This window comes from Mya arenaria, chromosome 15 (assembly GCF_026914265.1).
Source record: "Mya arenaria isolate MELC-2E11 chromosome 15, ASM2691426v1".
NCBI classification, from domain to species: Eukaryota; Metazoa; Mollusca; class Bivalvia; order Myida; family Myidae; genus Mya; species Mya arenaria.
The window spans coordinates 29,026,059-29,051,533 of record NC_069136.1 but is presented as its reverse complement, the minus strand read 5'-3'; the positions used below and the strand labels follow the sequence as shown (position 1 = coordinate 29,051,533).

At 37.4% G+C, this 25,475-nt stretch overlaps 3 protein-coding genes across 7 annotated transcripts in view; 2 read left to right on the top strand and 1 right to left on the bottom strand.

The window, feature by feature from the left end:
- Window positions 1-11,441, top strand: part of LOC128220376 (protein O-mannosyl-transferase TMTC4-like) — a 57,655-nt gene extending 46,214 nt beyond the window's left edge. For both annotated transcript variants that reach the window (XM_052928747.1, XM_052928746.1), the window contains exons 12-16: window positions 6,866-6,973; window positions 7,382-7,523; window positions 7,822-7,936; window positions 8,219-8,401; window positions 10,122-11,441. In XM_052928747.1, coding sequence (XP_052784707.1) covers window positions 6,866-6,973; window positions 7,382-7,523; window positions 7,822-7,936; window positions 8,219-8,401; window positions 10,122-10,267 — 694 coding nt within the window. In that variant the 3' untranslated portion in view covers window positions 10,268-11,441. The remainder of the gene's footprint in view (window positions 1-6,865; window positions 6,974-7,381; window positions 7,524-7,821; window positions 7,937-8,218; window positions 8,402-10,121) is intronic.
- A 2,355-nt stretch (window positions 11,442-13,796) lies between these two features.
- Window positions 13,797-25,475, bottom strand: part of LOC128219066 (U2 snRNP-associated SURP motif-containing protein-like) — a 52,902-nt gene continuing 41,223 nt past the window's right edge. For 2 of the 4 annotated variants that reach the window (XM_052926880.1, XM_052926881.1), the window contains exons 20-24: window positions 25,388-25,458; window positions 24,781-24,921; window positions 24,190-24,280; window positions 23,865-23,950; window positions 23,050-23,683 (exon numbers count right to left, since the gene is read on the bottom strand). In XM_052926880.1, coding sequence (XP_052782840.1) covers window positions 23,484-23,683; window positions 23,865-23,950; window positions 24,190-24,280; window positions 24,781-24,921; window positions 25,388-25,458 — 589 coding nt within the window. In that variant the 3' untranslated portion in view covers window positions 23,050-23,483. Of the gene's footprint in view, window positions 14,369-15,472; window positions 15,592-15,854; window positions 15,966-16,308; window positions 16,460-23,049; window positions 23,684-23,864; window positions 23,951-24,189; window positions 24,281-24,780; window positions 24,922-25,387; window positions 25,459-25,475 lie in introns of those variants that run through there. The other 2 variants (XM_052926883.1, XM_052926884.1) reach the window with 1 other exon arrangement.
- On the top strand, window positions 17,522-23,081 carry LOC128219067 (putative nuclease HARBI1). The gene is made up of 5 exons (XM_052926885.1): window positions 17,522-18,131; window positions 19,197-19,309; window positions 19,921-20,032; window positions 20,870-20,966; window positions 21,179-23,081. Exons 1-5 carry the CDS (start codon window positions 17,711-17,713, stop codon window positions 21,468-21,470), a joined length of 1,035 nt encoding a protein of 344 aa, XP_052782845.1. The 5' UTR covers window positions 17,522-17,710; the 3' UTR covers window positions 21,471-23,081.

Genomic DNA, 25,475 nt, shown 5'->3' with positions numbered 1-25,475 from the left:
GGTCTATGACAGGAATGTATATATGCCAGAACTCTGGTAGACAACTCTATGACAGGAATGTATATATGCCAGAACTCTGGTGGACAGGTGTATGACAGGAATGTATATATGCCAGAACTCTGGTGGACAGGTCTATGACAGGAATGTATATATGCCAGAACTCTGGTAGACAGGTCTATGACAGGAATGTATATATGCCAGAACTCTGGTAGACAGGTCTATGACAGGAATGTATATATGCCAGAACTCTGGTAGACAACTCTATGACAGGAATGTATATATGCCAGAACTCTGGTGGACAGGTCTATGACAGGAATGTATATATGCCAGAACTCTGGTGGACAGGTCTATGACAGGAATGTATATATGCCAGAACTCTGGTAGACTGGTCTATGACAGGAATGTATATATGCCAGAACTCTGGTGGACAGCTCTATGACAGGAATGTATATATGCCAGAACTCTGGTGGACAGGTCTATGACAGGAATGTATATATGCCAGAACTCTGGTGGACAGGTCTATGACAGGAATGTATATATGCCAGAACTCTGGTAGACTGGTCTATGACAGGAATGTATATATGCCAGAACTCTGGTAGACAGCTCTATGACAGTAATGTATATATGCCAGAACTCTAGTGGACAGGTCTATGACAGGAATGTATATATGCCAGAACTCTGGTGGACTGGTCTATGACAGGAATGTATATATGCCAGAACTCTGGTAGACTGGTCTATGACAGGAATGTATATATGCCAGAACTCTGGTAGACAGCTCTATGACAGTAATGTATATATGCCAGAACTCTGGTGGACAGGTCTATGACAGGAATGTATATATGCCAGAACTCTGGTGGCCAGCTCTATGACAGGAATGTATATATGCCAGAACTCTGGTGGCCAGCTCTATGACAGGAATGTATATATGCCAGAACTCTGGTTGACAGGTCTATGACAGGAGTGTATATATGCCAGAACACTTGTGGCCAGCTCTATGACAGGAATGTATATATGCCAGAACTCTGGTGGCCAGCTCTATGACAGGAATGTATATATGCCAGAACTCTGGTTGACAGGTCTATGACAGGAATGTATATATGCCAGAACTCTGGTGGACAGGTCTATGACAGGAATGTATATATGCCAGAACTCTGGTGAACAGGTCTATGACAGGAATGTATATATGCCAGAACTCTGGTAGACAGGTCTATGACAGGAATGTATATATGCCAGAACTCTGGTAGACAACTCTATGACAGGAATGTATATATGCCAGAACTCTGGTGGACAGGTCTATGACAGGAATGTATATATGCCAGAACTCTGGTGGACTGGTCTATGACAGGAATGTATATATGCCAGAACTCTGGTGGACAGCTCTATGACAGGAATGTATATATGCCAAAACTCTGGTGGACAGCTCTATGACAGGAATGTATATATGCCAGAACTCTGGGGGACTGGTCTATGACAGGAATGTATATATGCCAGAACTCTGGTGGACAGGTCTATGACAGGAGTGTATATATGCCAGAACTCTTGTGGACTGGTCTATGACAGGAATGTATATATGCCAGAACTCTGGTGGACAGCTCTATGACAGGAATGTATATATGCCAGAACTCTGGTGGAAAGGTCAATGACAGGAATGTATATATGCCAGAACTCTGGTGGACTGGTCTATGACAGGAATGTATATATGCCAGAACTCTGGTGGACTGGTCTATGACAGGAATGTATATATGCCAGAACTCTGGTGGACTGGTCTTTGACAGGAATGTATATATGCCAGAACTCTGGTGGACTGGTCTATGACAGGAATGTATATATGCCAGAACTCTGGTGGACTGGTCTATGACAGGAATGTATATATGCCAGAACTCTGGTGGACTGGTCTATGACAGGAATGTATATATGCCAGAACTCTGGTGGACAGGTCTATGACAGGAATGTATATATGCCAGAACTCTGGTGGACAGGTCTATGACAGGAATGTATATATGCCAGAACTCTGGTGGACAGGTCTATGACAGGAATGTATATATGCCAGAACTCTGGTAGACTGGTCTATGACAGGAATGTATATATGCCAGAACTCTGGTAGACAGCTCTATGACAGTAATGTATATATGCCAGAACTCTAGTGGACAGGTCTATGACAGGAATGTATATATGCCAGAACTCTGGTGGACTGGTCTATGACAGGAATGTATATATGCCAGAACTCTGGTAGACTGGTCTATGACAGGAATGTATATATGCCAGAACTCTGGTAGACAGCTCTATGACAGTAATGTATATATGCCAGAACTCTGGTGGACAGGTCTATGACAGGAATGTATATATGCCAGAACTCTGGTGGCCAGCTCTATGACAGGAATGTATATATGCCAGAACTCTGGTGGCCAGCTCTATGACAGGAATGTATATATGCCAGAACTCTGGTTGACAGGTCTATGACAGGAGTGTATATATGCCAGAACACTTGTGGCCAGCTCTATGACAGGAATGTATATATGCCAGAACTCTGGTGGCCAGCTCTATGACAGGAATGTATATATGCCAGAACTCTGGTTGACAGGTCTATGACAGGAATGTATATATGCCAGAACTCTGGTGGACAGGTCTATGACAGGAATGTATATATGCCAGAACTCTGGTGAACAGGTCTATGACAGGAATGTATATATGCCAGAACTCTGGTAGACAGGTCTATGACAGGAATGTATATATGCCAGAACTCTGGTAGACAACTCTATGACAGGAATGTATATATGCCAGAACTCTGGTGGACAGGTCTATGACAGGAATGTATATATGCCAGAACTCTGGTGGACAGGTCTATGACAGGAATGTATATATGCCAGAACTCTGGTGGACAGCTCTATGACAGGAATGTATATATGCCAAAACTCTGGTGGACAGCTCTATGACAGGAATGTATATATGCCAGAACTCTGGGGGACTGGTCTATGACAGGAATGTATATATGCCAGAACTCTGGTGGACAGGTCTATGACAGGAGTGTATATATGCCAGAACTCTTGTGGACTGGTCTATGACAGGAATGTATATATGCCAGAACTCTGGTGGACAGCTCTATGACAGGAATGTATATATGCCAGAACTCTGGTGGAAAGGTCAATGACAGGAATGTATATATGCCAGAACTCTGGTGGACTGGTCTATGACAGGAATGTATATATGCCAGAACTCTGGTGGACTGGTCTATGACAGGAATGTATATATGCCAGAACTCTGGTGGACTGGTCTTTGACAGGAATGTATATATGCCAGAACTCTGGTGGACTGGTCTATGACAGGAATGTATATATGCCAGAACTCTGGTGGACTGGTCTATGACAGGAATGTATATATGCCAGAACTCTGGTGGACTGGTCTATGACAGGAATGTATATATGCCAGAACTCTGGTGGACAGCTCTATGACAGGAATGTATATATGCCAGAACTCTGGTAGACAGGTCTATGACAGGAATGTATATATGCCAGAACTCTGGTAGACAGGTCTATGACAGGAATGTTTATATGCCAGAACTCTGGTGGACAGGTCTATGACAGGAATGTATATATGCCAGAACTCTGGTGGACTGGTCTATGACAGGAATGTATATATGCCAGAACTCTGGTGGACAGCTCTATGACAGGAATATATATATGCCAGAACTCTGGTGGACAGGTCTATGACAGGAATGTATATATGCCAGAACTCTGGTAGACAGGTCTATGACAGGAATGTATATATGCCAGAACTCTGGTGGACTGGTCTATGACAGGAATGTATATATGCCAGAACTCTGGTGGACAGGTCTATGACAGGTGGACAGGACAGCTCTATGACAGGAATGTATATATGCCAGAACTCTGGTAGACAGGTCTATGACAGGAGTGTATATATGCCAGAACTCTGGTGGACAGGTCTATGAAAGGTAGACAGGACAGCTCTATGACAGGAATGTATATATGCCAGAACTCTGGTAGACAGGTCTATGACAGGAATGTATATATGCCAGAACTCTGGTAGACAGGTCTATGACAGGAATGTATATATGCCAGAACTCTTGTGGACAGGTCTATGACAGGAATGTATATATGCCAGAACTCTGGTGGACAGGTCTATGACAGGAATGTATATATGCCAGAACTCTGGTAGACAGGTCTATGACAGGAATGTATATATGCCAGAACTCTGGTAGACAACTCTATGACAGGAATGTATATATGCCAGAACTCTGGTGGACAGGTCTATGACAGGAATGTATATATGCCAGAACTCTGGTGGACTGGTCTATGACAGGAATGTATATATGCCAGGACTCTGGTGGACAGCTCTATGACAGGAATGTATATATGCCAAAACTCTGGTGGACAGGTCTATGACAGGAGTGTATATATGCCAGAACTCTTGTGGACTGGTCTATGACAGGAATGTATATATGCCAGAACTCTGGTGGACAGCTCTATGACAGGAATGTATATATGCCAGAACTCTGGAAAGGTCAATGACAGGAATGTATATATGCCAGAACTCTGGTGGACTGGTCTATGACAGGAATGTATATATGCCAGAACTCTGGTGGACTGGTCTATGACAGGAATGTATATATGCCAGAACTCTGGTGGACTGGTCTATGACAGGAATGTATATATGCCAGAACTCTGGTGGACTGGTCTATGACAGGAATGTATATATGCCAGAACTCTGGTGGACTGGTCTATGACAGGAATGTATATATGCCAGAACTCTGGTGGACAGCTCTATGACAGGAATGTATATATGCCAGAACTCTGGTAGACAGGTCTATGACAGGAATGTATATATGCCAGAACTCTGGTAGACAGGTCTATGACAGGAATGTATATATGCCAGAACTCTGGTAGACAGGTCTATGACAGGAATGTATATATGCCAGAACTCTGGTGGACAGGTCTATGACAGGAATGTATATATGCCAGAACTCTGGTGGACAGCTCTATGACAGGAATATATATATGCCAGAACTCTGGTGGACAGGTCTATGACAGGAATGTATATATGCCAGAACTCTGGTAGACAGGTCTATAACAGGAATGTATATATGCCAGAACTCTGGTGGACTGGTCTATGACAGGAATGTATATATGCCAGAACTCTGGTGGACAGGTCTATGACAGGAATGTATATATGCCAGAACTCTGGTTGACAGGTCTATGACAGGAATGTATATATGCCAGAACTCTGGTTGACAGGTCTATGACAGGAATATATATATGCCAGAACTCTGGTGGACAGGTCTATGACAGGAATGTATATATGCCAGAACTCTGGTTGACAGGTCTATGACAGGAATATATATATGCCAGAACTCTGGTTGACAGGTCTATGACAGGAATGTATATATGCCAGAACTCTGGTGGACAGGTCTATGACAGGAATGTATATATGCCAGAACTCTGGTGGACTGGTCTATGACAGGAATGTATATATGCCAGAACTCTGGTGGACAGCTCTATGACAGGAATGTATATATGCCAGAACTCTGGTGGACTGGTCTATGACAGGAATGTATATATGCCAGAACTCTGGTGGACTGGTCTATGACAGGAATGTATATATGCCAGAACTCTGGTGGACAGGTCTATGACAGGAATGTATATATGCCAGAACTCTGGTTGACAAGTCAATGACAGGAATGTATATATGCCAGAACTCTGGTGGACAGCTCTATGACAGGAATGTATATATGCCAGAACTCTGGTAGACAGGTCTATGACAGGAATGTATATATGCCAGAACTCTGGTGGACAGCTCTATGACAGGAATGTATATATGCCAGAACTCTGGTGGACAGCTCTATGACAGGAATGTATATATGCCAGAACTCTGGTAGACAGCTCTATGACAGGAATGTATATATGCCAGAACTCTGGTGGACTGGTCTATGACAGGAATGTATATATGCCAGAACTCTGGTGAACAGCTCTATGACAGGAATGTATATATGCCAGAACTCTGGTAGACAGGTCTATGACAGGAATGTATATATGCCAGAACTCTGGTGGACAGGTCTATGACAGGAATGTTTATATGCCAGAACTCTGGTAGACAGCTCTATGACAGGAATGTATATATGCCAGAACTCTGGTTGACTGGTCTATGACAGGAATGTATATATGCCAAAACTCTGGTGGACAGGTCTATGACAGAAGTGTGTATGTGCCAGAACTCTGGTGGACAGCTCTATGACAGAAGTGTGTATGTGCCAGAACTCTGGTGGACAGGTCTATGACAGAAGTGTGTATGTGCCAGAACTCTGGTGGACAGGTCTATGACAGGAGTGTGTATATGCCAGAACTCTGGTGGACAGCTCTATGACAGAAGTGTGTATATGCCAGAACTCTGGTGGACAGGTCTAAGACAGAAGTGTGTATATGCCAGAACTCTGGTGGACAGGTCTATTACAGAAGTGTGTATACGCCAGAACTCTGGTGGATAGGTCTTTGATTGGAATCAAGTATTTCTGTGAAAGAATAATTGTAGTGGACAGATATATCATATATGACATAAGTGTTTTATTTTAGGACTCTGGTGGACAGATAAGTGTATTTATGCCAGAACTCAAGTGGACAGAAGTGCTTTTATGCATGAACTCTAATAAACAAATCTATGATAGAAGTGTATTGTTGACAGAATGCTTGTTGACAGACCTATGATAGAATCACTGGCTAGTCATGGGCTGTTATGCTTCATATGTTTTAGTTGAGAGAGTTAGAGACTTACATTTTTGGTTTCTTATAATCACTGAGTAAACAACATAGTGAGACATAACATTGATTAGTTACTTTAATAACGCCTTGTACTCCAGGTTAAACCCACGGTATGACCAGGCCATGAACAACTTAGGGAACATCCTCAAGGACAGGAATGACCTTATAGAGGCTGAACTACTCCTACAGTCAGCAGTTGACATCAGGTATGGTATAGGATTCATTTTGACCTGGCTATGAAGGGAACATCCTTAAGGACAGAAATGACCTTAAACAAGGCAAAGTTAATCTAGAATTAGCAGTTGACTAGTCTATCAAGAGTCTCTCTTTATGACAACTTTGTGTATAAAGAAATTGTCCTCCAAATGTTTCTGCTTACCTTCTAAATTACGACTTGTAAGACTTCTTTGAAAACATTTTAGTTAACCAGTAACTTCTTGTTTAAGTTGGATGCATTCAGGGTTAGTATTCTATATTGGTCTTAATTTAAATAGTAAACCAACGTTTACAATGAATTAAGTCACCAAAGCACTACCTATATTAAGGAATATACTTTAAAGATGCTTTTTATGCTCTCTTAAAAAATACAATTGTATTACACTTTGTGCTGGTAGAGAGGAGTTTGCAGCAGCCTGGATGAATCTTGGTATTGTGAAGGCGACGCTGAAGAAATTTAGCGAGGCTGAGAAATGTTACTACCGGGCTATAACACACAGGAGGAAATACCCCGACTGCTTCTATAACCTCGGAAACTTGGTAAACATTGATTGCTGGAGTTCATTCCCAACACTGCACTCACTCATGTGAATGGTTGAAATAGTGCTTAATGTAGTGTTTGAGCACACTTGATATTTTCAAGTTGTTTGTCCTTGATGTGTTGAAAGTTATTTGCTGAACCAATGATATACATATATATTAAGGATTTGTAGGGCTTTGTTTTTAAAATAATAATGTAGTTTGTTCATCTCTTAGACATTCTAGCAATCTACTGATACGCCATATTCTTACATATAGTTCTTGTTCAATTCTGGAACGTAACATCTTCCCTCCTCAGTATCTGGATGTGAAGCAATATGATCGAGCCATCGAGGCCTGGACAAATGCCACAAGGCTAAAACCCACTCACCTGAATGCCTGGACAAACATGGCTATAGTGTATGACTCCCTAGGTAAGTCTTGCTTGGCCTTACACCACGAAGACAAACATTGATCTGCTAACATACTGTATATTACTCAATACAGTAATGGCAAGATCTGATTCTCTGTCTGTAGCAATATTACCACCTATCTACATAATAATAAATTATAAAGGTTTTTTAGTTCATTTTTATCCGCTTGAAATGGCTATGAATTGTTATGTAATATTTAGCACTTTGCCTCTATAGTTTTATTTGTTGATGGTAAAAAAAGCACTTTGAGAATGAAACATTACACGCCAGTATTTATTTCAGAGAAATATGATACAAGTATAGAGGTCGGCAAGCAAGGCCTTAAATACCTTCCCAACGAGCCTCAGCTGTACTTTAACATTGGCAACTCATATGGCAAGATATCCAAGTTTGAGGAGAGCTCAAAGTACTTTGAGAAGGCAATGCAGCTTGCACCTACCAAAGCACTTTATGTTGCAAACTACGGTAAAAATTTGTTCATATCAAACAATGTATTCATTTCTTCCTTGTCTTGTTTCAAAAAAAGGATCACATTGCCTTAGCCTTCTTGTCACCATGGTGGACGTCTACCAAAATGAATGTTAGATAAAATGTGATGTTTATGAGTCTTGATAGGCATGTTTTTCATATATACAATATGCCTTTAATATATATTGCAGTTCTAACTCTCATCAATCTGGCTTTAATACTTATTGCCTCTGAATCAATAGAGGAAAACAGCTGTTAATCGAACACTAACATGTATGTAGTATCTACCACATGTATGTAGTATATGTCACATGTATGTAGTATCTGCCACATGTACATAGTATCTGTCATATGTATGTAGTATCTGCCACACGTATGTATTATCTGCCACATGTATGTAGTATCTGCCACATGTATGTAGTATCTGCCACACGTATGTAGTATATGTCACATGTATGTAGTATCCGCCACATGTATGTAGTATCTGCCACTTGTATGTAGTATCTGTCACATGTATGTAGTATCTGCCACATGTATGTAGTATCTGCCACATGTATGTAGTATATGTCACATGTATGTAGTATCTGCCACATGTATGTAGTATCTGCCACATGTATGTAGTATCTATCACATGTATGTAGTATCTGCCACATGTATGTAGTATCTGTCACATGTATGTAGTATCTGCCACATGTATGTAGTATCTGCCACACGTATGTAGTATCTGCCACATGTATGTAGTATCTGCCACATGTATGTAGTATCTGCCACACGTATGTAGTATATGTCACATGTATGTAGTATCTGCCACATGTATGTAGTATCTGCCACATGTATGTAGTATATGTCACATGTATGTAGTATCTGCCACACGTATGTAGTATCTGCCATATGTATGTAGTATATGTCACATGTATGTAGTATCTGCCACATGTATGTAGTATATGTCACATGTATGTAGTATATGTCACATGTATGTAGTATCTGCCACATGTATGTAGTATCTGCCACATGTATGTAGTATATGTCACATGTATGTAGTATCTGTCATACGTATGTAGTATCTGCCACACGTATGTAATATATGCCACATGTATGTAGTATCTGCCACACGTATGTAGTATCTGCCACATGTATGTAGTATATGTCACATGTATGTAGTATCTGCCACATGTATGTAGTATCTGCCACATGTATGTAGTATCTGCCACATGTATGTAGTATCTGCCACACGTATGTAGTATATGTCACATGTATGTAGTATATGTCACATGTATGTAGTATATGTCACATGTATGTAGTATCTGCCACATGTATGTAGTATCTGCCACATGTATGTAGTATCTGCCACTTGTATGTAGTATATGCCACATGTATGTAGTATATGCCACACGTATGTAGTATCTGCCACATGTATGTAGTATATGTCACATGTATGTAGTATATGTCACATGTATGTAGTATATGTCACATGTATGTAGTATATGTCACATGTATGTAGTATCTGCCACATGTATGTAGTATCTGCCACATGTATGTAGTATCTGCCACATGTTTGTAGTATATGTCACATGTATGTAGTATCTGCCACATGTGTGTAGTATATGTCACACGTATGTAGTATATGCCACATGTATGTAGTATATGTCACATGTATGTAGTATCTGCCACACGTATGTATAAATCATGTTTGGAATGTTTTTGTATTATTTTGCAGCTGTATTATATCATCGGTGGGGGAAACTGGAGGAGGCAGAACAACTGTACCGGAAGGCTTTAGCTCTGAATCCTAACGAGCCAAATGTACAGACCAACTTGGCTATGCTGGACAAGAAAAAGAATAGAGGAGAAAAAACATCCTAGTATTGATTGCATCAATTGTGCTTATGTTAGTTTTATGATTTTAGCAAATGGTTGATTATTTACAACTGTGTTAATCTCATAAGAGATGCTACGTATAACGGAGTGTGTCATTATGTATCGACAGGTTGTCAGTTACTGTAGCTGTTCTTGTATACTGTGTTAGTTTTGTCTATTATCAGTTTTGCTGAAAGAATTCTGTGTCGTTCTTCAGTTCTGTGCATTATGGTGCTTGTATGTTTGCATTTGTTTGAATGTGAAACAGAGTTTTTAAGTACTTGTAGGTAAAGGGACCCTCTCTTCTCAACGATCATATTGTATGACCACATTTTATTAGGTATATTATCGATTTTAAAACAAATTGGTTTATCAGTCACATAAGACATAACTTGTGTGAATTTACAATTTCAATTTAATGCAATCTAAATACAATTTTAATCTAAATACTTGATTCTATGATATTTAGTCATTGATAAGATGGGCCCCTAACAGTACATGTAAAAATAAGTGGAATATTGACTCTCTATTTGGTATGTATTTCAAATAATGGAAATGCACATTTAAATGTTGTGACAAACTACCGATTAAAGTGTTGTGTCTTAGTATGGCAGCAGACAAATGTGCCTTTTATAGCATATGAAGCTGAATAAATGTGTAAATATTTTAGTTGTCAGAGGAATATTGAGACATTGACACAAGTGTTCAGAACTTTGTGAAAGTTAACAGCGTGATTAAGAAGATCTTTGTAATCTTTAAAATGTGGAATATTTAATGATGTGTTCATATGATGTGTATCCATGAAATTTCCAGAGCAATAAAGATTTGAAAATTACGGTAACAACTTTGATAACAAGTTTGTTAAATTAAACAAAGTTTTGAAAATTTGGCCAATTGTTTTGTTATTAGATCTCAATTTGTCATTCTGCTATGCAGCATGTTGTGGGATATGTTATCATGAAATATGTTATTATATGTTTTTGATACACATGTATTTTGCTAATAACTGTCATTAGAGGAGGAGTGTAACTCATAAATTGTACCTGTGTTTGCATAATATTTGAAGAAATTTTACAACCTTTGTTCCGTGATGCTGCTTTAATTTGTTGAGTCTCCTTTGTTGGTGGAAGTATTTTGATACATATATTATTGCTTTAATAAAACTTTTATCAAACTTGAACTTTTCTCTCTTTGTAAATATTGAGAAGGCAGTAACAGTATATCTTAAATATGTCAGACAATCAGACATTATTCCATATGTTCATGGTAACTGAAATCTATGCTAGACAATAATACCATTTCAACAGAGCAAAAATAGAACATTAAGTACAATATATTAAATCCCATCATAGTGTTATTTCGTACAGATAAAAAGTTTTGAATTTGGCTAAAATATGAAAATTTATGTATCCTGTATGATCTATGCAAGTCCAGTGTGCGCGGAAATAGTTAACAATTGATTGACGTGTTGTCATGCAACTTAACAATAAAGGGATTTATTTCATAAATACATAATAGCACATGGTCTCATAATCCAATACATTACTTTGACCACCTCTGACAAACGACCTCAGACAAGTGACGCTGAGTGAGGTGCTCATTCAAGTCATGTTATTTGTTGTTAAAGACGGGAATGAATCGTTTTGACTTAACTTGGCTAACATGTTCATCAACAGGCCCTACTGTTGACCCCTTTAGGGTTTGAATCATTTTGACAGAAGTTGACTAACATGTTCACTCATTGACCAAAAACATGTCCACTTTTTGACCGAACATGAAAAGGCTAATATGCTTACTAATTGACCGAACATGAAATGGCTAATATGCTCACTAATTGACCGAACATGAAATGGCTAATATGCTCACTAATTGACCGAACATGAAATGGCTAATATGCTCACTAATTGACCGAACATGAAATGGCAAACATGCTCACTAATTGACCAAACATGAAATGGCTAATATGCTCACTAATTGACCGAACATGAAATGGCTAATATGCTCACTAATTGACCGAACATGAAATGGCTAATATGTTCACTAATTGACCGAACACAACATGGCTAACACGTTCACTAATTGACCAAACATGAGATGGCTAGCATGTTCACTAATTGAATTAGTTTTCATGCTTATAAAAGATAAGGCAGTTTCACAGATTAGTCAAACTAATTTTTATGGTATTCTTCTTAAAACAATAGCACGGAATGTTATCCGAGTTGCCTTTTGTCTTAGATGTGAAGTAATACATGAAACACCCTCAAAATGACAACACAATCAGAAATTGTATGTCAACGCCATGTTTTTCATTGATCAGTAGCTGTTGATAAGGTGAACAAAGATTCTTATGGTTGTGTGGTATGCACTTAAGCATATGTAATCATTTTCAATATTATGCATTATTAATGCAATATTAAATATGAACGTAATTTAGTAAATATGATGTTTTATTACACTTAAAGAGTATAGCTATCATAGTAAGTGCAAAAAATGAAGCCCAAACAGGTGTTTAATGTTATGATGTCTCATGTATTATAGTTTGTACCTATCTATTTTAGCTGCTTGTGAAAACAGCTGAAAGCTGACATGAATCACTCTCAAGTCTGTTTCCTGATCTCCTTTTGAGAGGCCACGAGAAAGTGGTGGGATCAAACTAAAAACCTCCTCAAACCAAAGTGCCACGATGGCCCTGTATCCCTATCTGATTGGACAAAGGGTTTAAAAATTATGCCACACGCGTATAAAAACATGGACAATATGTATTTGTTAAAAAGTTACGAATGGTATGACTCTCACATTGTAACGGTGAAAAGTTTTATGAAGTTTCGAGTTGATATCTGCAATGATTGTTACAAAATTTTATAATTATAATAAAGTCTTTATTATAATTATAAAATTTTGTAACAATCATTAAAAGATATAAAGAAAAAAAAAATGATACAAGATTTACCTAAAACACATTCCTGTGAAATTGTTTTTACCATCTGGTAAATGGTTTCTCATGAGATTCTCAAAGTTTTCGATTTAGACATATTGTAAAGCAGCCTCACACCTGGCAGCCATTTTTTTTTTACGAATCAACATGAAGGAATTTGATAGAGGGTCACCTAACAAACATTCCTGTTATTAGTTATTTTAAAATCAAGCCTGCAGATTCTGATGAGAAGATTTTCAAAGTTTTCCATAAAGACAAAGTGAAAAGTAGCCCGGCCCCCTGGCGGCCATGGTTTCCTTTCAAATCAACATGGGTCAAGGAACTTGATTCAGGGTCAACTAAGGAACATTTCTGTGAAATTGGGCTAGCTGTTTCAGTGATCTGGTTTTGTTGAAATTGAACCTGTGGTTAAGGAGTTGTAATGAAAATGTTACACTGGATGTCGGACAATCACCCTGTCAAATTAGCTGACATTGAGCACTTTGCTCTGGTGAGCTTAAACCCAAATCTGCAATGCTTCATGAGGTGTCAGAGTCACAGTAACTTATCTCCATTGTTCTTGGACTCACATACATTATTTAATCAAAGCAACCAAAGACATCATTTCAATAGTTTAATGACTCATGCAAGTCACCTTTATTATATTTGACAATAATTTCATCACAAAACATTGAGATACAAGAGCACTGAGCAAAATGTTTTACTGGTAAACTGCCAACAAGATGCATATGACATGCAGGCTTTTAAGTAGAATCAAAATTCATTGTTGTTTTAGAATTGCCTAATATTTGAAAATTTTCATTTTGTGAGTTAAATCTTATAGTGCCTAGCCTTAAATAAAATGTCTAGTTCTGAAGTCAAGAGTTTTTATTGCCTAACAATGTTTGATAAATTCTAATTTACAATCATTCTTCAAAACAAACAGTATTATGTAACTGTGAAAAACATTCACAACGCAATGGAAGTCTCTTTAAACATTTTCCAGACAAAATTCTATATTAACACATGTATGCTATATGTACAAATGACAGCAGTATGACAGTGATGAATAATTGGGTTAATCTCTATGTTTGCTCTTCTTGGATTTCCGCCTCTGTCGACTCGGGCTGCGTGACCTTGACCTTCTGTATGGTGACCTTGACCTAGTTCTTGACTTCCGCGACCTCTTTGGACTGAAAAAACATAAAACAGATAATGTGATGCAGAAACAGTTTGCATTGACTGTTAATCTCCATATCTCGATTCAAAAATTAAAACTATGGTTTTACAGTGAAAATAAGTTGATAATGGAGGGTCATACTATTTCAAACGAACTGCTGATAACCGGTATGCATGATAAATATATGTATTTATCTTTTTTAAATCAAGCCCCAATATCCTTGAAATTATTACAGGATTGTAAGTTCACTATTTGATTTTTTTTCTGAAATAGAATAATAGTTGCTTGTTTAAGAGTTTGTAGATTTTAAATAGGATTTATCTTGATGCTTATCACAATTCACTTTAATTATTTTATCATAAGCAAATCTAAATACTGTGAAATAATCAAAATTAGCGGGACATTAATGTTCACATGAATATACATGGTCACAGTATACAACTTGTAAGTACCTAAATCATAGCTTATATCACTATTAAAATGTTTTACATCATATATTATTTTACCTCAATGATAATGAAAGATAAGTCAATTATTAGTACTTGCATTCAGTTTTTTGTATGACATTGCCAGAACATTAAAACAAGCTGATTGTAAACCTCCTGTGCGGCACAAAAACATTCTGATTATTAACCTTGTGTGTTTGATCGTCGCCATTTGACTTTATTTCTTGTAACAAATATTTTATTGATTATTTCTGAGCTGCATTAATTATGCACATATAACAAGTGAACGTAAATTTATTGAATGAAAAAAAGTTGAAATAAATATTGAAATGATATGAGCTTCACATTAACATGAATAATAATGCCCGTGATGATTTTGCAGACAATTTAGAATCACAGTTTCGATTAATCAGTGTTTTTTTCTCTCCCAAAAAAATATATGAAAATCCGCAAATACAAGTACCTATGAAATTGTCCTTTTTCGAAAAACCATGAAATTTCAGCCCACAAATATAAATGATTTTACAGTACCGGTACGTATTTTGACTTATTGTAATAAGCTACTTTAAGTCATTTATGCTCAAGACCTTTCCAGAAGTTTGTGCAAGGAAATCATTAATTTTATTAAGAGTGCCAGTGTTAATCTGAACTTCTGACAAAAGTTGCCCTACCTTTTAGCTCTTTTTCGTTTTGGGCTGTCATCATAGCGATACCTGTCTTCTTGGCGAGATGGTGGGGTACCAGATCTGTGGCGCTTCCTAGAGTCTCGATTTGGTGAATCTGAAAACTCCTGTAAACATACACAAAAATACCTGATTTCAATGTAAGAATGGTTTACACTTTTTAAATACATTCTTGTGGGGTAGATTCTGCCATTGAATAAAATAGTACAAAAGTGGTGAAACATTTAAGGCATGAAAAGTTCACAACTAAAAATTTGACAAAGCAAAGAGATACTTCCTGAAAATCTTTAGTAAAGTGTTTATTTCTGTATCTTATTAAATTGAAAGCTGCTCTAACAATCAATAAACAGAAAAATCTAGAATCAAGCACCTTTGACAGTAATTTTTTCCTGTGGTGTTCCACCTGTTCTGACAAAGACATGCCGGACTTGCGGCTTCTTTTCCCAACCTCCAACTCATCCTGATATCTCATCACCTTCACCTGGTAACAACAAGGGTTACGTACATATTACAGATTCACGTAAGATTTTTTTCAAATATTAATTTCTTTACTTATTCCTAATGAAATGTGAAATCTGAAATAAACTTTGTTCTAAGACATCAGTATCACTTTTGTATTGTATCAATGTACAAAAGTTCAGCTCTTTGACCTTTTTTCGAATTATTCACAAATTTTTAAAATCAATTATCAGGCAATCTTTTCTTATCTACTAATAGTAGGAAACAGCTAACACTGGTATATTGGTGCAGGTACATTACTTAAAGCCATCCTTCAAATGTACATCCTTCATCAGTATGTTACATAAGAAATATCCTTAGCGTACCTCTATTTCTCGTAATTTTTTTCTGCGTTCCTCGGTCATCTCATGCTGCTGTGAGTGTCTGGGTGTGCCGTATGACATGTCAGACTTACTGTCATCACCACCATACTCCCCCTCTGACATCTCCTCTCCATCAAGGTCATCATCTATAGGCCTGTGATACAAATTAATTCTTTAAACTTGCACAAACAAATATGGCATCTTTTCATTTTTAAGTGTAGGACTAGTGGCTGTGCGAGAGGATGGACTGGTTGCAGAGGAAGGGGTTGGACTAGTTGCTGTGGGAGATGTTGGACACGCTACTGTTGAAGGGGTTAGACTGGTTGCTGTGGGAGAAGTTGGACTGGTTGATGTGGGAGTGGTTAGAATAGTTGATGCGGGAGGGGTTAGAATAGTTGATGTGGGAGGAGTTAGAATGATTGCTGTGGGAGGAGTTAGAATGATTGCTGTGGGAGGGATTAGAATGGTTGCTGTGGGAGGGGTTAGAATGATTGCTGTGGAAGGGGTTAGAATGATTGCTGTGGGAGGGGTTAGAATGGTTGCTGTGGGAGAGGTTAGACTGGTTGCTGTGGGAGGGGTTAGACTGGTTGCTGTGGGAGGGGGTTGACTGGTTGCTGTGGGAGGGGTTGGATTGGTTGCTGTGGGAGGTGTTAGAATGATTGTTGTGGGAGAGGTTAGAATGGTTGCTGTGGGAGGGGTTAGAATGGTTGCTGTGGGAGGGGTTAGAATGGTTGATGTTGTGGAGGTTCGACTTGTTGCTGTGGAAGAGGTTAGACTGGTTGCTGTGGGAGGGGGTTGACTGGCTGCTGTGGGAGAGGTTTGACTGGTTGCTGTGGGAGGGGTTTGACTGGTTGCTGTTTAAAAGGTTGGACTGGTTGTGGAAGAGTTTGACTGTTTTATGAGAGAGAGGTTGGACTGGTTGCTGTGGAAAAGGTTAGACTGGTTGCTGTATGAAAGGTTGGACTGGTTGTTGTTTATAAAGGTTGGACTGGTTGCTGTGTGAGAGGTTTGACTTGTAGCTTGGGGAACAGTTGGACTGGTTGCCTTTGGAGAGGTTGGACTGGTTGCTGTGTAAGAGGTTGGACCGGTTGTTGTGTAAAAGGTTGGACTGGTTGTTGTGGGAGAGGTTTCTGAAAATGGGACAAACTGGCATTATAAGCTAATGCAAATCGTCAATGTTAACTGCAAACACATTTACTCAACTCAGGGCTGGCCCCAATTTCTCGAAAATTCTTAAGTACGTTAAATGTGCTGAGCGCGTTATTAACGTGCTCAGCTTGATCACGTTAATTATTTGCATTTCACGAAAAAATAACTTGCTCAATAACTTAATTAAGTTGGATGTTGAGCACGTTATTTGAGTCAACTAGGTAGTTGATTTAAGTCAGTTATTTCTCTCTCAAATATGGCCGCCATACAGCATCGTCTGCAGATACTACGCCAGAGAACTCGTGATCTTCCGTTTCCGAGGGTCTTTCAAGACCGTTCAAACCCTCTGGAGACTCTATCTTCTCCTGAAATATTCCAGAGGTATCGTTTCCGTCCTCATTCTATTCTTCTTCTCGTCAACATCCTTTTTCCTTACTTGGAACGAGCCACTGGACGCTCCTGTCCACTACCCCCTCTTCTTTCCGTACTTGTTTCTCTCCATTTTCTGGCAACTGGAGCCCACTATATCGTTGTTGGTGACGTCCATGGCATTTCCGCTTCGTCTGTCTGCCGCGCCATCAAAACCACTGTCGCTATACTTTCTGGAGTTGCAAGAAAGAAGATCCAGTTCCGTCGGGATTTAGATGCTGTAAAGGCAGAGTTCTTCTCCATTGCCGGTAAGTAACTCCCTATCCATACACAATTGAGATATTCCCCAATGTTCCAGTGACAAAATAATGTTCATTAACATGCACATGTTAATATTTCTTTGAAACTGTTTACTGTTCTGATGAATAACATTCAAAACAAACACCTTTAACCTTCGATCCCTGTCGCTTATGACGTAGCCAATCGCGACTGCATGAGATCGATGATTGAACGCCGATAAAATTTAACATGCCTGGTAAACGCAAGTTATTGCACTTATATGTAAAGCAATGTCCAAATACTGACATATATAACGTAGTTATCAAACAAATGATCGTTTTCTAGTGCCACTTCACTCAACTTATGGTATCATTCTAACGTAGTTTGACGCTGTATCATACTGAGATAAGTATTGACATTTGTATATCCTATTCATAAAAAACTGTAATTAATACTGCCATGGATCCGCATGCATGAAAATAAAATCATACGCATGCGCATAAATGAATGTTATGACAATGTGAACTGAAATAAGGAAGTAAACTAATTGTTTTTAATTATTGATGGATAGTGAAATACAAATGTTTGATATTGAAAGCAATGGAAACACGCATTAATATTGTGTTACACGGGAATTTATATATGTATCATAACCCATACAACGTGAAATAAGGAACAAGCAAACGGTAGGTAAACAATGTCGATTTTAATACATGTATAGTACTGTGATCGGAGTAGCTGATGAATTAGAATACAATGAAGTTGTCATTTCTGAATGTGGTTTAAGTACAATATCTTTCAACAAAGTTTACATAAATTTTTGATTAGAATCTAAATGTGAAGGAAATATTTCAGTCAAAATATCATATTTATATACTGTACGTAGATGTGCATTGATTACATTTGTAGATATAAATTATATTGTGGATGAAATTGTCGATATAATCGCATATACCCCGCCACCATTCCCACCCAACTCTTAGTTATTTACTCATTCTACTCCATATCTGTAAATGGATTAAATTTAAATAATAAATTTATTTCTTCATTTCTTAGAATATTTACACATGTTAATTGGAAGTTTGCGTTTTCAGGATTTCCAAATGTCATTGGACTGGTGGATGGAACCCACATACGAATAAATGCCCCTCACCAGTATGAGGAGGACTATGTAAATCGTAAGGGCTATCACTCTATCAATGTGCAGGTGAGAACTTACATACTGATACAACTGAAAATGATATAACTGTCTGAAAAAAGATCATAACTGTTTTGTTGTCAATAAATCTTAGATGTTCTAGTTTTATACGAAATGTAATGGTCATCCTTACCAAGCTGCAATGTTGTATTTGTAAATTGTTTGGCCTTCGCATGTAGCTTATAACAACTTTCATAGTGTACTCACTTGCCTTGGCAATGCCAATGGTGATAGTATGATTGAAAGTTCTTCCTGTAAATTTCATGGTTTTAATAATATATCAGTGGTCTAAATTAGCACAAGCATGCAAGCCACGCACTAGTAAAATGTCTTCCGGGCTTGCTCAATTTCTGAAGTTTATATAGCAGGGCTTGTTCAAAAACATGATTCCATGCAATATAGTATAAGAATTCGGGTTTGTTTATCCGAAAGTCTAATTTCAATGACTGACATATGAATTTTTGCTCTAAATGTACTTATATCTTCACTAGTACACTCCTTGCAATCATGAAGAAGAAACACTCACTTTTCATTGTAATACTCATTATTTTTGTTCAATCTTACTCCAGAAATGAACAACTGGACTGAAACATAATCAACAATTGTCATTGTATTTTCAGATGGTATGTGATGCTGGGTTCCGGATTCAAAATGTAGTTGTGAAGTGGCCTGGAAGTGTCCATGATGCCCGCATATTCCGGCAATCTTCCTTATGCCTGGATTTGGAAAATGGTAAATGAATCAATGCTCGTGTATTTCAATGAAAATGCATTTTTCTCTTACTTTGATGTCTCATTTAATGTCATATAACCATACAAATACACACATTTTCTGAGTTTAAGATTGCCAGGTATATTTAAATGGTAATACATAATTTAACAGGGCGTTTGTTAAAGGAAGTTTGTAAGTAGATTATTTCCTAAAAATGGGTGAAAACTTTCAGTACTAAAACTTCCATAATCTTGAAATTTTCATAACATGTTGTCAATATTTCTGTTAAAATGTTTTCAATTTGAATCATTCTTGATGTAAAATGATTTTTTATTATACAAATCTGTGATTTTTGCAAAATAAAGTTTTTTTTTTTTTTAAATAAACAAAGTAATTGGAAAAAAAAGTTAAAAAAATAATTGTATATGGTACTTTCATTAAAATAATTGATGGACATAACTTCCAGTTTCATATTCTTAAAGCTGCACTCTCACAGATTGAACGTTTTGACAACTTATTTTGATTTTTTTGTCCTGGAACAAGCCAACTTTTCAGAAAATCCATGTAAACCATTTATATAAGACTGCTGACAAAAATCAGATGGCAGATTGTTCAAAAATTGATATTTTATGCATTTTTCTTAAACCGTTAGTAAGATTAATCAAAGATTCTAAAATTATTGCAAACTGTAAAATAATAAATACACCAAATCATATATTAAGAAATTTGTGATTATTAATAGTTTTTACATGTTGAAGCCTGAAAAGCAGTGTGAGGTGTAAATATTCATGTTCTTATTGACCGCATTTGATTATGTCTGATGTATTTTGATGTTGTATTATATAATATGTCGAACAGGTGTCATGGATGGTTACTTGCTTGGTGACAGTGGTTATGCGTGCCGACGTTACCTTCTAACGCCGTACCTGAACACACGATCACAAGCACAGGAAAGGTATGATACTCATGCCAAGCAGGGCAAATAAAAGAAATGTAACATATGTAAATGATAAGATGTGCTAAAATTTGTTTAGATGTGTAAGTGACATTTCACTCATACTGGATCATGTTATTGCTAACTTTGGGACCATCTAGTGTCTAGTACCTTTAACATTAATTGCGTTGTATAATTATATGCCCATGATATGATTGTTGTATAAATTTCAGATATAACAGAGCCCTAGTAAAGACTCGAGTCATTATTGAACAGACATACGGTGTGTTGAAGCGCAGGTTTCCTTGCCTTTCATATGGCCTTCGTGTACAGCCCCAGCGATGCTGCCAGATAATATTGACCTGCTCCTTCCTCCACAACTTTGGTCTAGATAATGGAGACATATTTGATCGTCTGGACGGTTTTGATGTTGATCAACCAGATCATGACTTTCATTTTCAAATTCAAAATCCAGGCAATGGCCTTCTTTTCAGAGATGTTTTAGCACAAACATTCTTCTCCTGACTGATATGTTCAGTTTCCTTTTTCATAAAAGTGCTGTAACTGTTATGACAGTATTTGAGTATTTGAAAAAAGTAAGAATCATTCTGTTTTTAGCTGAACTGAATGAAGAATGGAGAACTATACTACTCTGCGTTATGTCGGCAGCAGCGTCGGCTGGACATCTTGTTTAAGATTTTGCATATACTGGTATGCACATTTAAAGCTGCACTCTCACAGATATACCATTTTTGCCACTTTTTTTATATCATTATATACATGTCTAATTTTCAATTGGAATGCTGACAGTTTAAGAGAAATTGCATTTTCTCTTAATGTTTTTTGCTCATCTGATGATCATTTGCTACTTCCGAGTGTGATATTTCCATTGCTAGTCTTTTGAGACATATCAAATATTTCTGTTCCAATGGTGTTTCATGCATAAGCCCATATCCTTGATACTTTCGTAAAAAAAAAAAGCATTTTGTTTAACAATCTTTATTTCTGTAATAACTCTCTTTAAACTACCTGATATTAAACAACAAAACAAATAACACATAAGTATATATGCAGATGTGGTCATAAAGACTTTCATAACGTCATATAACTTTTATCACATGAATTAACTGTACATATCATCCTTTTACATAGTGTACCTTTTGCAAATGTGACAATCAATATATTTGAAATATGGCACTTAAAAAAACAGATGTCAATATCTATTTTATGTTATGTTATTGAAAAACAGATGAAATACATGTCAATTTCTATTTTATGTTATGTTATTGAAAAACAGATGAAATACATGTCAAGTTCTATTTCATGTTATGTTATTGTGAAGAACATGTTAGGCCTCCATTGTCTGTAAATTTCCTTTATGTTTTAGTTTAAAGTAGTGTTATTCATTTATCTTAACATGGTAGATTCATTTAACTTCACATGGTAGATTCATTGACTAAAAACTAGGTCACCTGGTCAAATTAAATGAAAAGCCTATTAACACTATAGAGGTTTCATTTATGACCATATTTTAAAGAAACTTGGACAGAATGTTAATATCAATAATCCCTAGGCCAAGTTTAAATCTGGGTCATGTGGATCCAAAAACGAGGTCACCAGGTCAAATTGAAGGAAAAGCTTGCTAACTCTCTAGAGGTCACATTTATAAATGTATCCTCATGTTAACATGTTAACGATAATTATGCTCATGAAACTTGATCAGAAGGTTATTCTTGATGATCTTTAGGTAGAGTTTGAAACTGTGTAATCAGAGGTCAAAAACCAGGCCACTAGGTCAAATTATAGAAAAAACTTTGTAAACACTGTAGAGGTTACATTATCTATTTGATCACCATGAAACTATGTCTGAATGTTTGTGTTTATGAAGTCTATGTCAAGTTTGAAACATGGTAATATGAGTTCAAAAACAAGGTCACAAAGTCAAGTCAAATATTGTTAAAAAACTTTTGAGGCCATAGTTCTACTATATCTATATGAAATCTGATCGGAATGTACTTACTACAGCAAGGTAATTGAATTGGACCAGGTGAGCGATACAGGGCATTCAGGACCCTCTTGTTTAATGGAAAAATACGAAAAACTGTTAAACCTAAATAAATTGTAAACTATGTGGTACTTCAGTTAGTTATTTTCAATTAATTGTACACATTAATTCCAAGTTTTTGTCAGTTTTCGACAATTTCCTTTTTTCTTGCAAATTAATCATCTGGTGCACAGTTGCTTTAACATAAGTTCCATAATCAATCAGGGGCCATAATTTGTATAAAGGATAATATGGAGTAACCTTACCTCATCCTGTAACGGACATGAACGACTGTGTGAAGTATTAAGTCAATTAGATGAAGGCTATTCGATTTATAGTGAAAAGCCCAAATTGCCCTAAAACGTTAACCGGACGCAGACGTTGGGCGAGTTGTATAGCCCTCCTTATTCTTCGAAAAGTCGAGCTAAAATGACAAATACGAAGAATTGGTTCTTAAGATGATGTTGGGATTTTTACATTCATTTAAATATATTTTAAGTATAGTTTTCGTTTTCGACTCTTCTCTTCAAAAGTTCAATGTTAAGTTCATGAACTGCTGCCTCCCTTTTGTTCTTTTCCGTCCAATACCTCTCTTGGGCCCTAAATGATTTTAATTCAGCGTTCAAGCGCTGCTCCTCAAGATCGTACAAATCCTCCGTTCTTTCTCCTTTCCTTTTCAGTGTGCTTTTCTTCCCTGTTAAGAAATATTTAGTATGTTATTTCTTGATTTTCATTTATTGACAAACATGTGTTATGCCTTTAATCTATAACATTTAAGTTCTAAAATGTGCTCATTGAATGTAAAGGCTATCTGTAATTGCGGTCATGAGGCCTTCAAACAGATTGATGATTTTATATAAAGGTTTAGTTACCACCTTTAAACATCGGCTTCTTTTCTGCCTCCTGGCGATCACATTCTTGTTCATCTCGCACTGGGCATGGGGTTTGTATTATATCCGAGCTAAAACAAAACATACATTCAGTAACTGATATGCATCAAGGAACTTTGTATACACATCATACAATTTAACTAATATGTTCTTCATATAAAGTCAAATAGTACTTCTTCAATAATCACCTACTTCCATTGCAATACTACTATTGATAGACGGTCATGTTCAGACAACAGTTCGGTAAATATTCCCTTTCGCAAATGTTAACATAATTAGTTGTCAGTTTATTGTGTAAAGTATAAGTTACATGTTCATGTTGTCGTCAAGGTGTAGCACGATCAGACCATCGTCTCTAGTAATCTCTTGGCCGCTTGGTAATGACTGTGCAACATAAGTGGCTGAAAAAAGAATTAACATATTAATAATCAATATATTATTCTTAACAATTATGCACAAGTCAATTGTAACCACGCCCCCACCAGGTCCGGGGACAGCCGGGGAAATGGGCCGTGTTTTTACCTTTCATGTGGCCCCGCAGTGCCGGTTGAATGCGGTGGTTTTGTATTTGCGCAAAAAAGCGGGGAATTTGCCTTACTTAGGCTCCCTGGGGTGCGGGGGCAATTCGCGGGGATTTGACCATCACTTCGTTCCCGTAGGGTGGCGATTTTACCTGGGGTTGGCTGGACCGAAAGTCAAAGTCCCCGCTATTCCCCTGACCTGGAGGGGCCGTGGTTACTGACTGGTGCATTACAGTTACAGATCGTTACGCACAAATACGCACGGCCTTAAAGCGTTCTAATGTTTCTCATGTTTTGAATTTTGGCGATTGAGTAACGTTAATATAATGCATATTGAACAATCACAACAATCGAAATATGTACGAATTCAGTAATCTCACCTGTTTCTGATCCTCCGGGAATCCCTAGCAACTGGCACTGATTGTTAGCGTACATGTGGTTGCTAACGAACTCTTCGCATGCTGTTAGGGGCTCAATCACACCAGCACCAGTCATTTTACTTTTATCTACCTTTTCTTTTACTGAATAAAATAACGTCCGTGTATGAAAATGCATTGAAAACAGAAAGCAAAATTCCAGTATCAGTACAGCTACAATGCTTTATAGTAAATATCACTATGCGATTAACAAAATACGTGCGGCGGTGATTTAAAAGCAAAGGCAAATTAATTGACGTAGATTCTTCACATAGTACAGCATATTGAAGTAAATTTTATCTTTTTTATAGATAATACATTGTGGCAAACGGTTCCTTATATTTGACTGACCGTCAGTCATACGTACAGGCGACACAAGAACAATTATTCAACTTTTAAATACAGCCGCACCCCGTTGGCTCCAACTCTTTTGGCCAGAATTGCTGATCGAACTGGATATGAAGGACCGATGTTTATATTTTGAAGGTCAGACATCCCACCTAGCCCGATTTTTCCTGAGTTAGAGCAAACGGGGTTAGACAGTTTAGCGTAGTAAGCGTATTAAGCGAACCTCTTCCTTTTGCGTTTCTCCACATCGTCTTAATCTCGTCAACACTCCTCATGTTCGTAACCAGACCAGAGCTAAAAAAATACAAAAT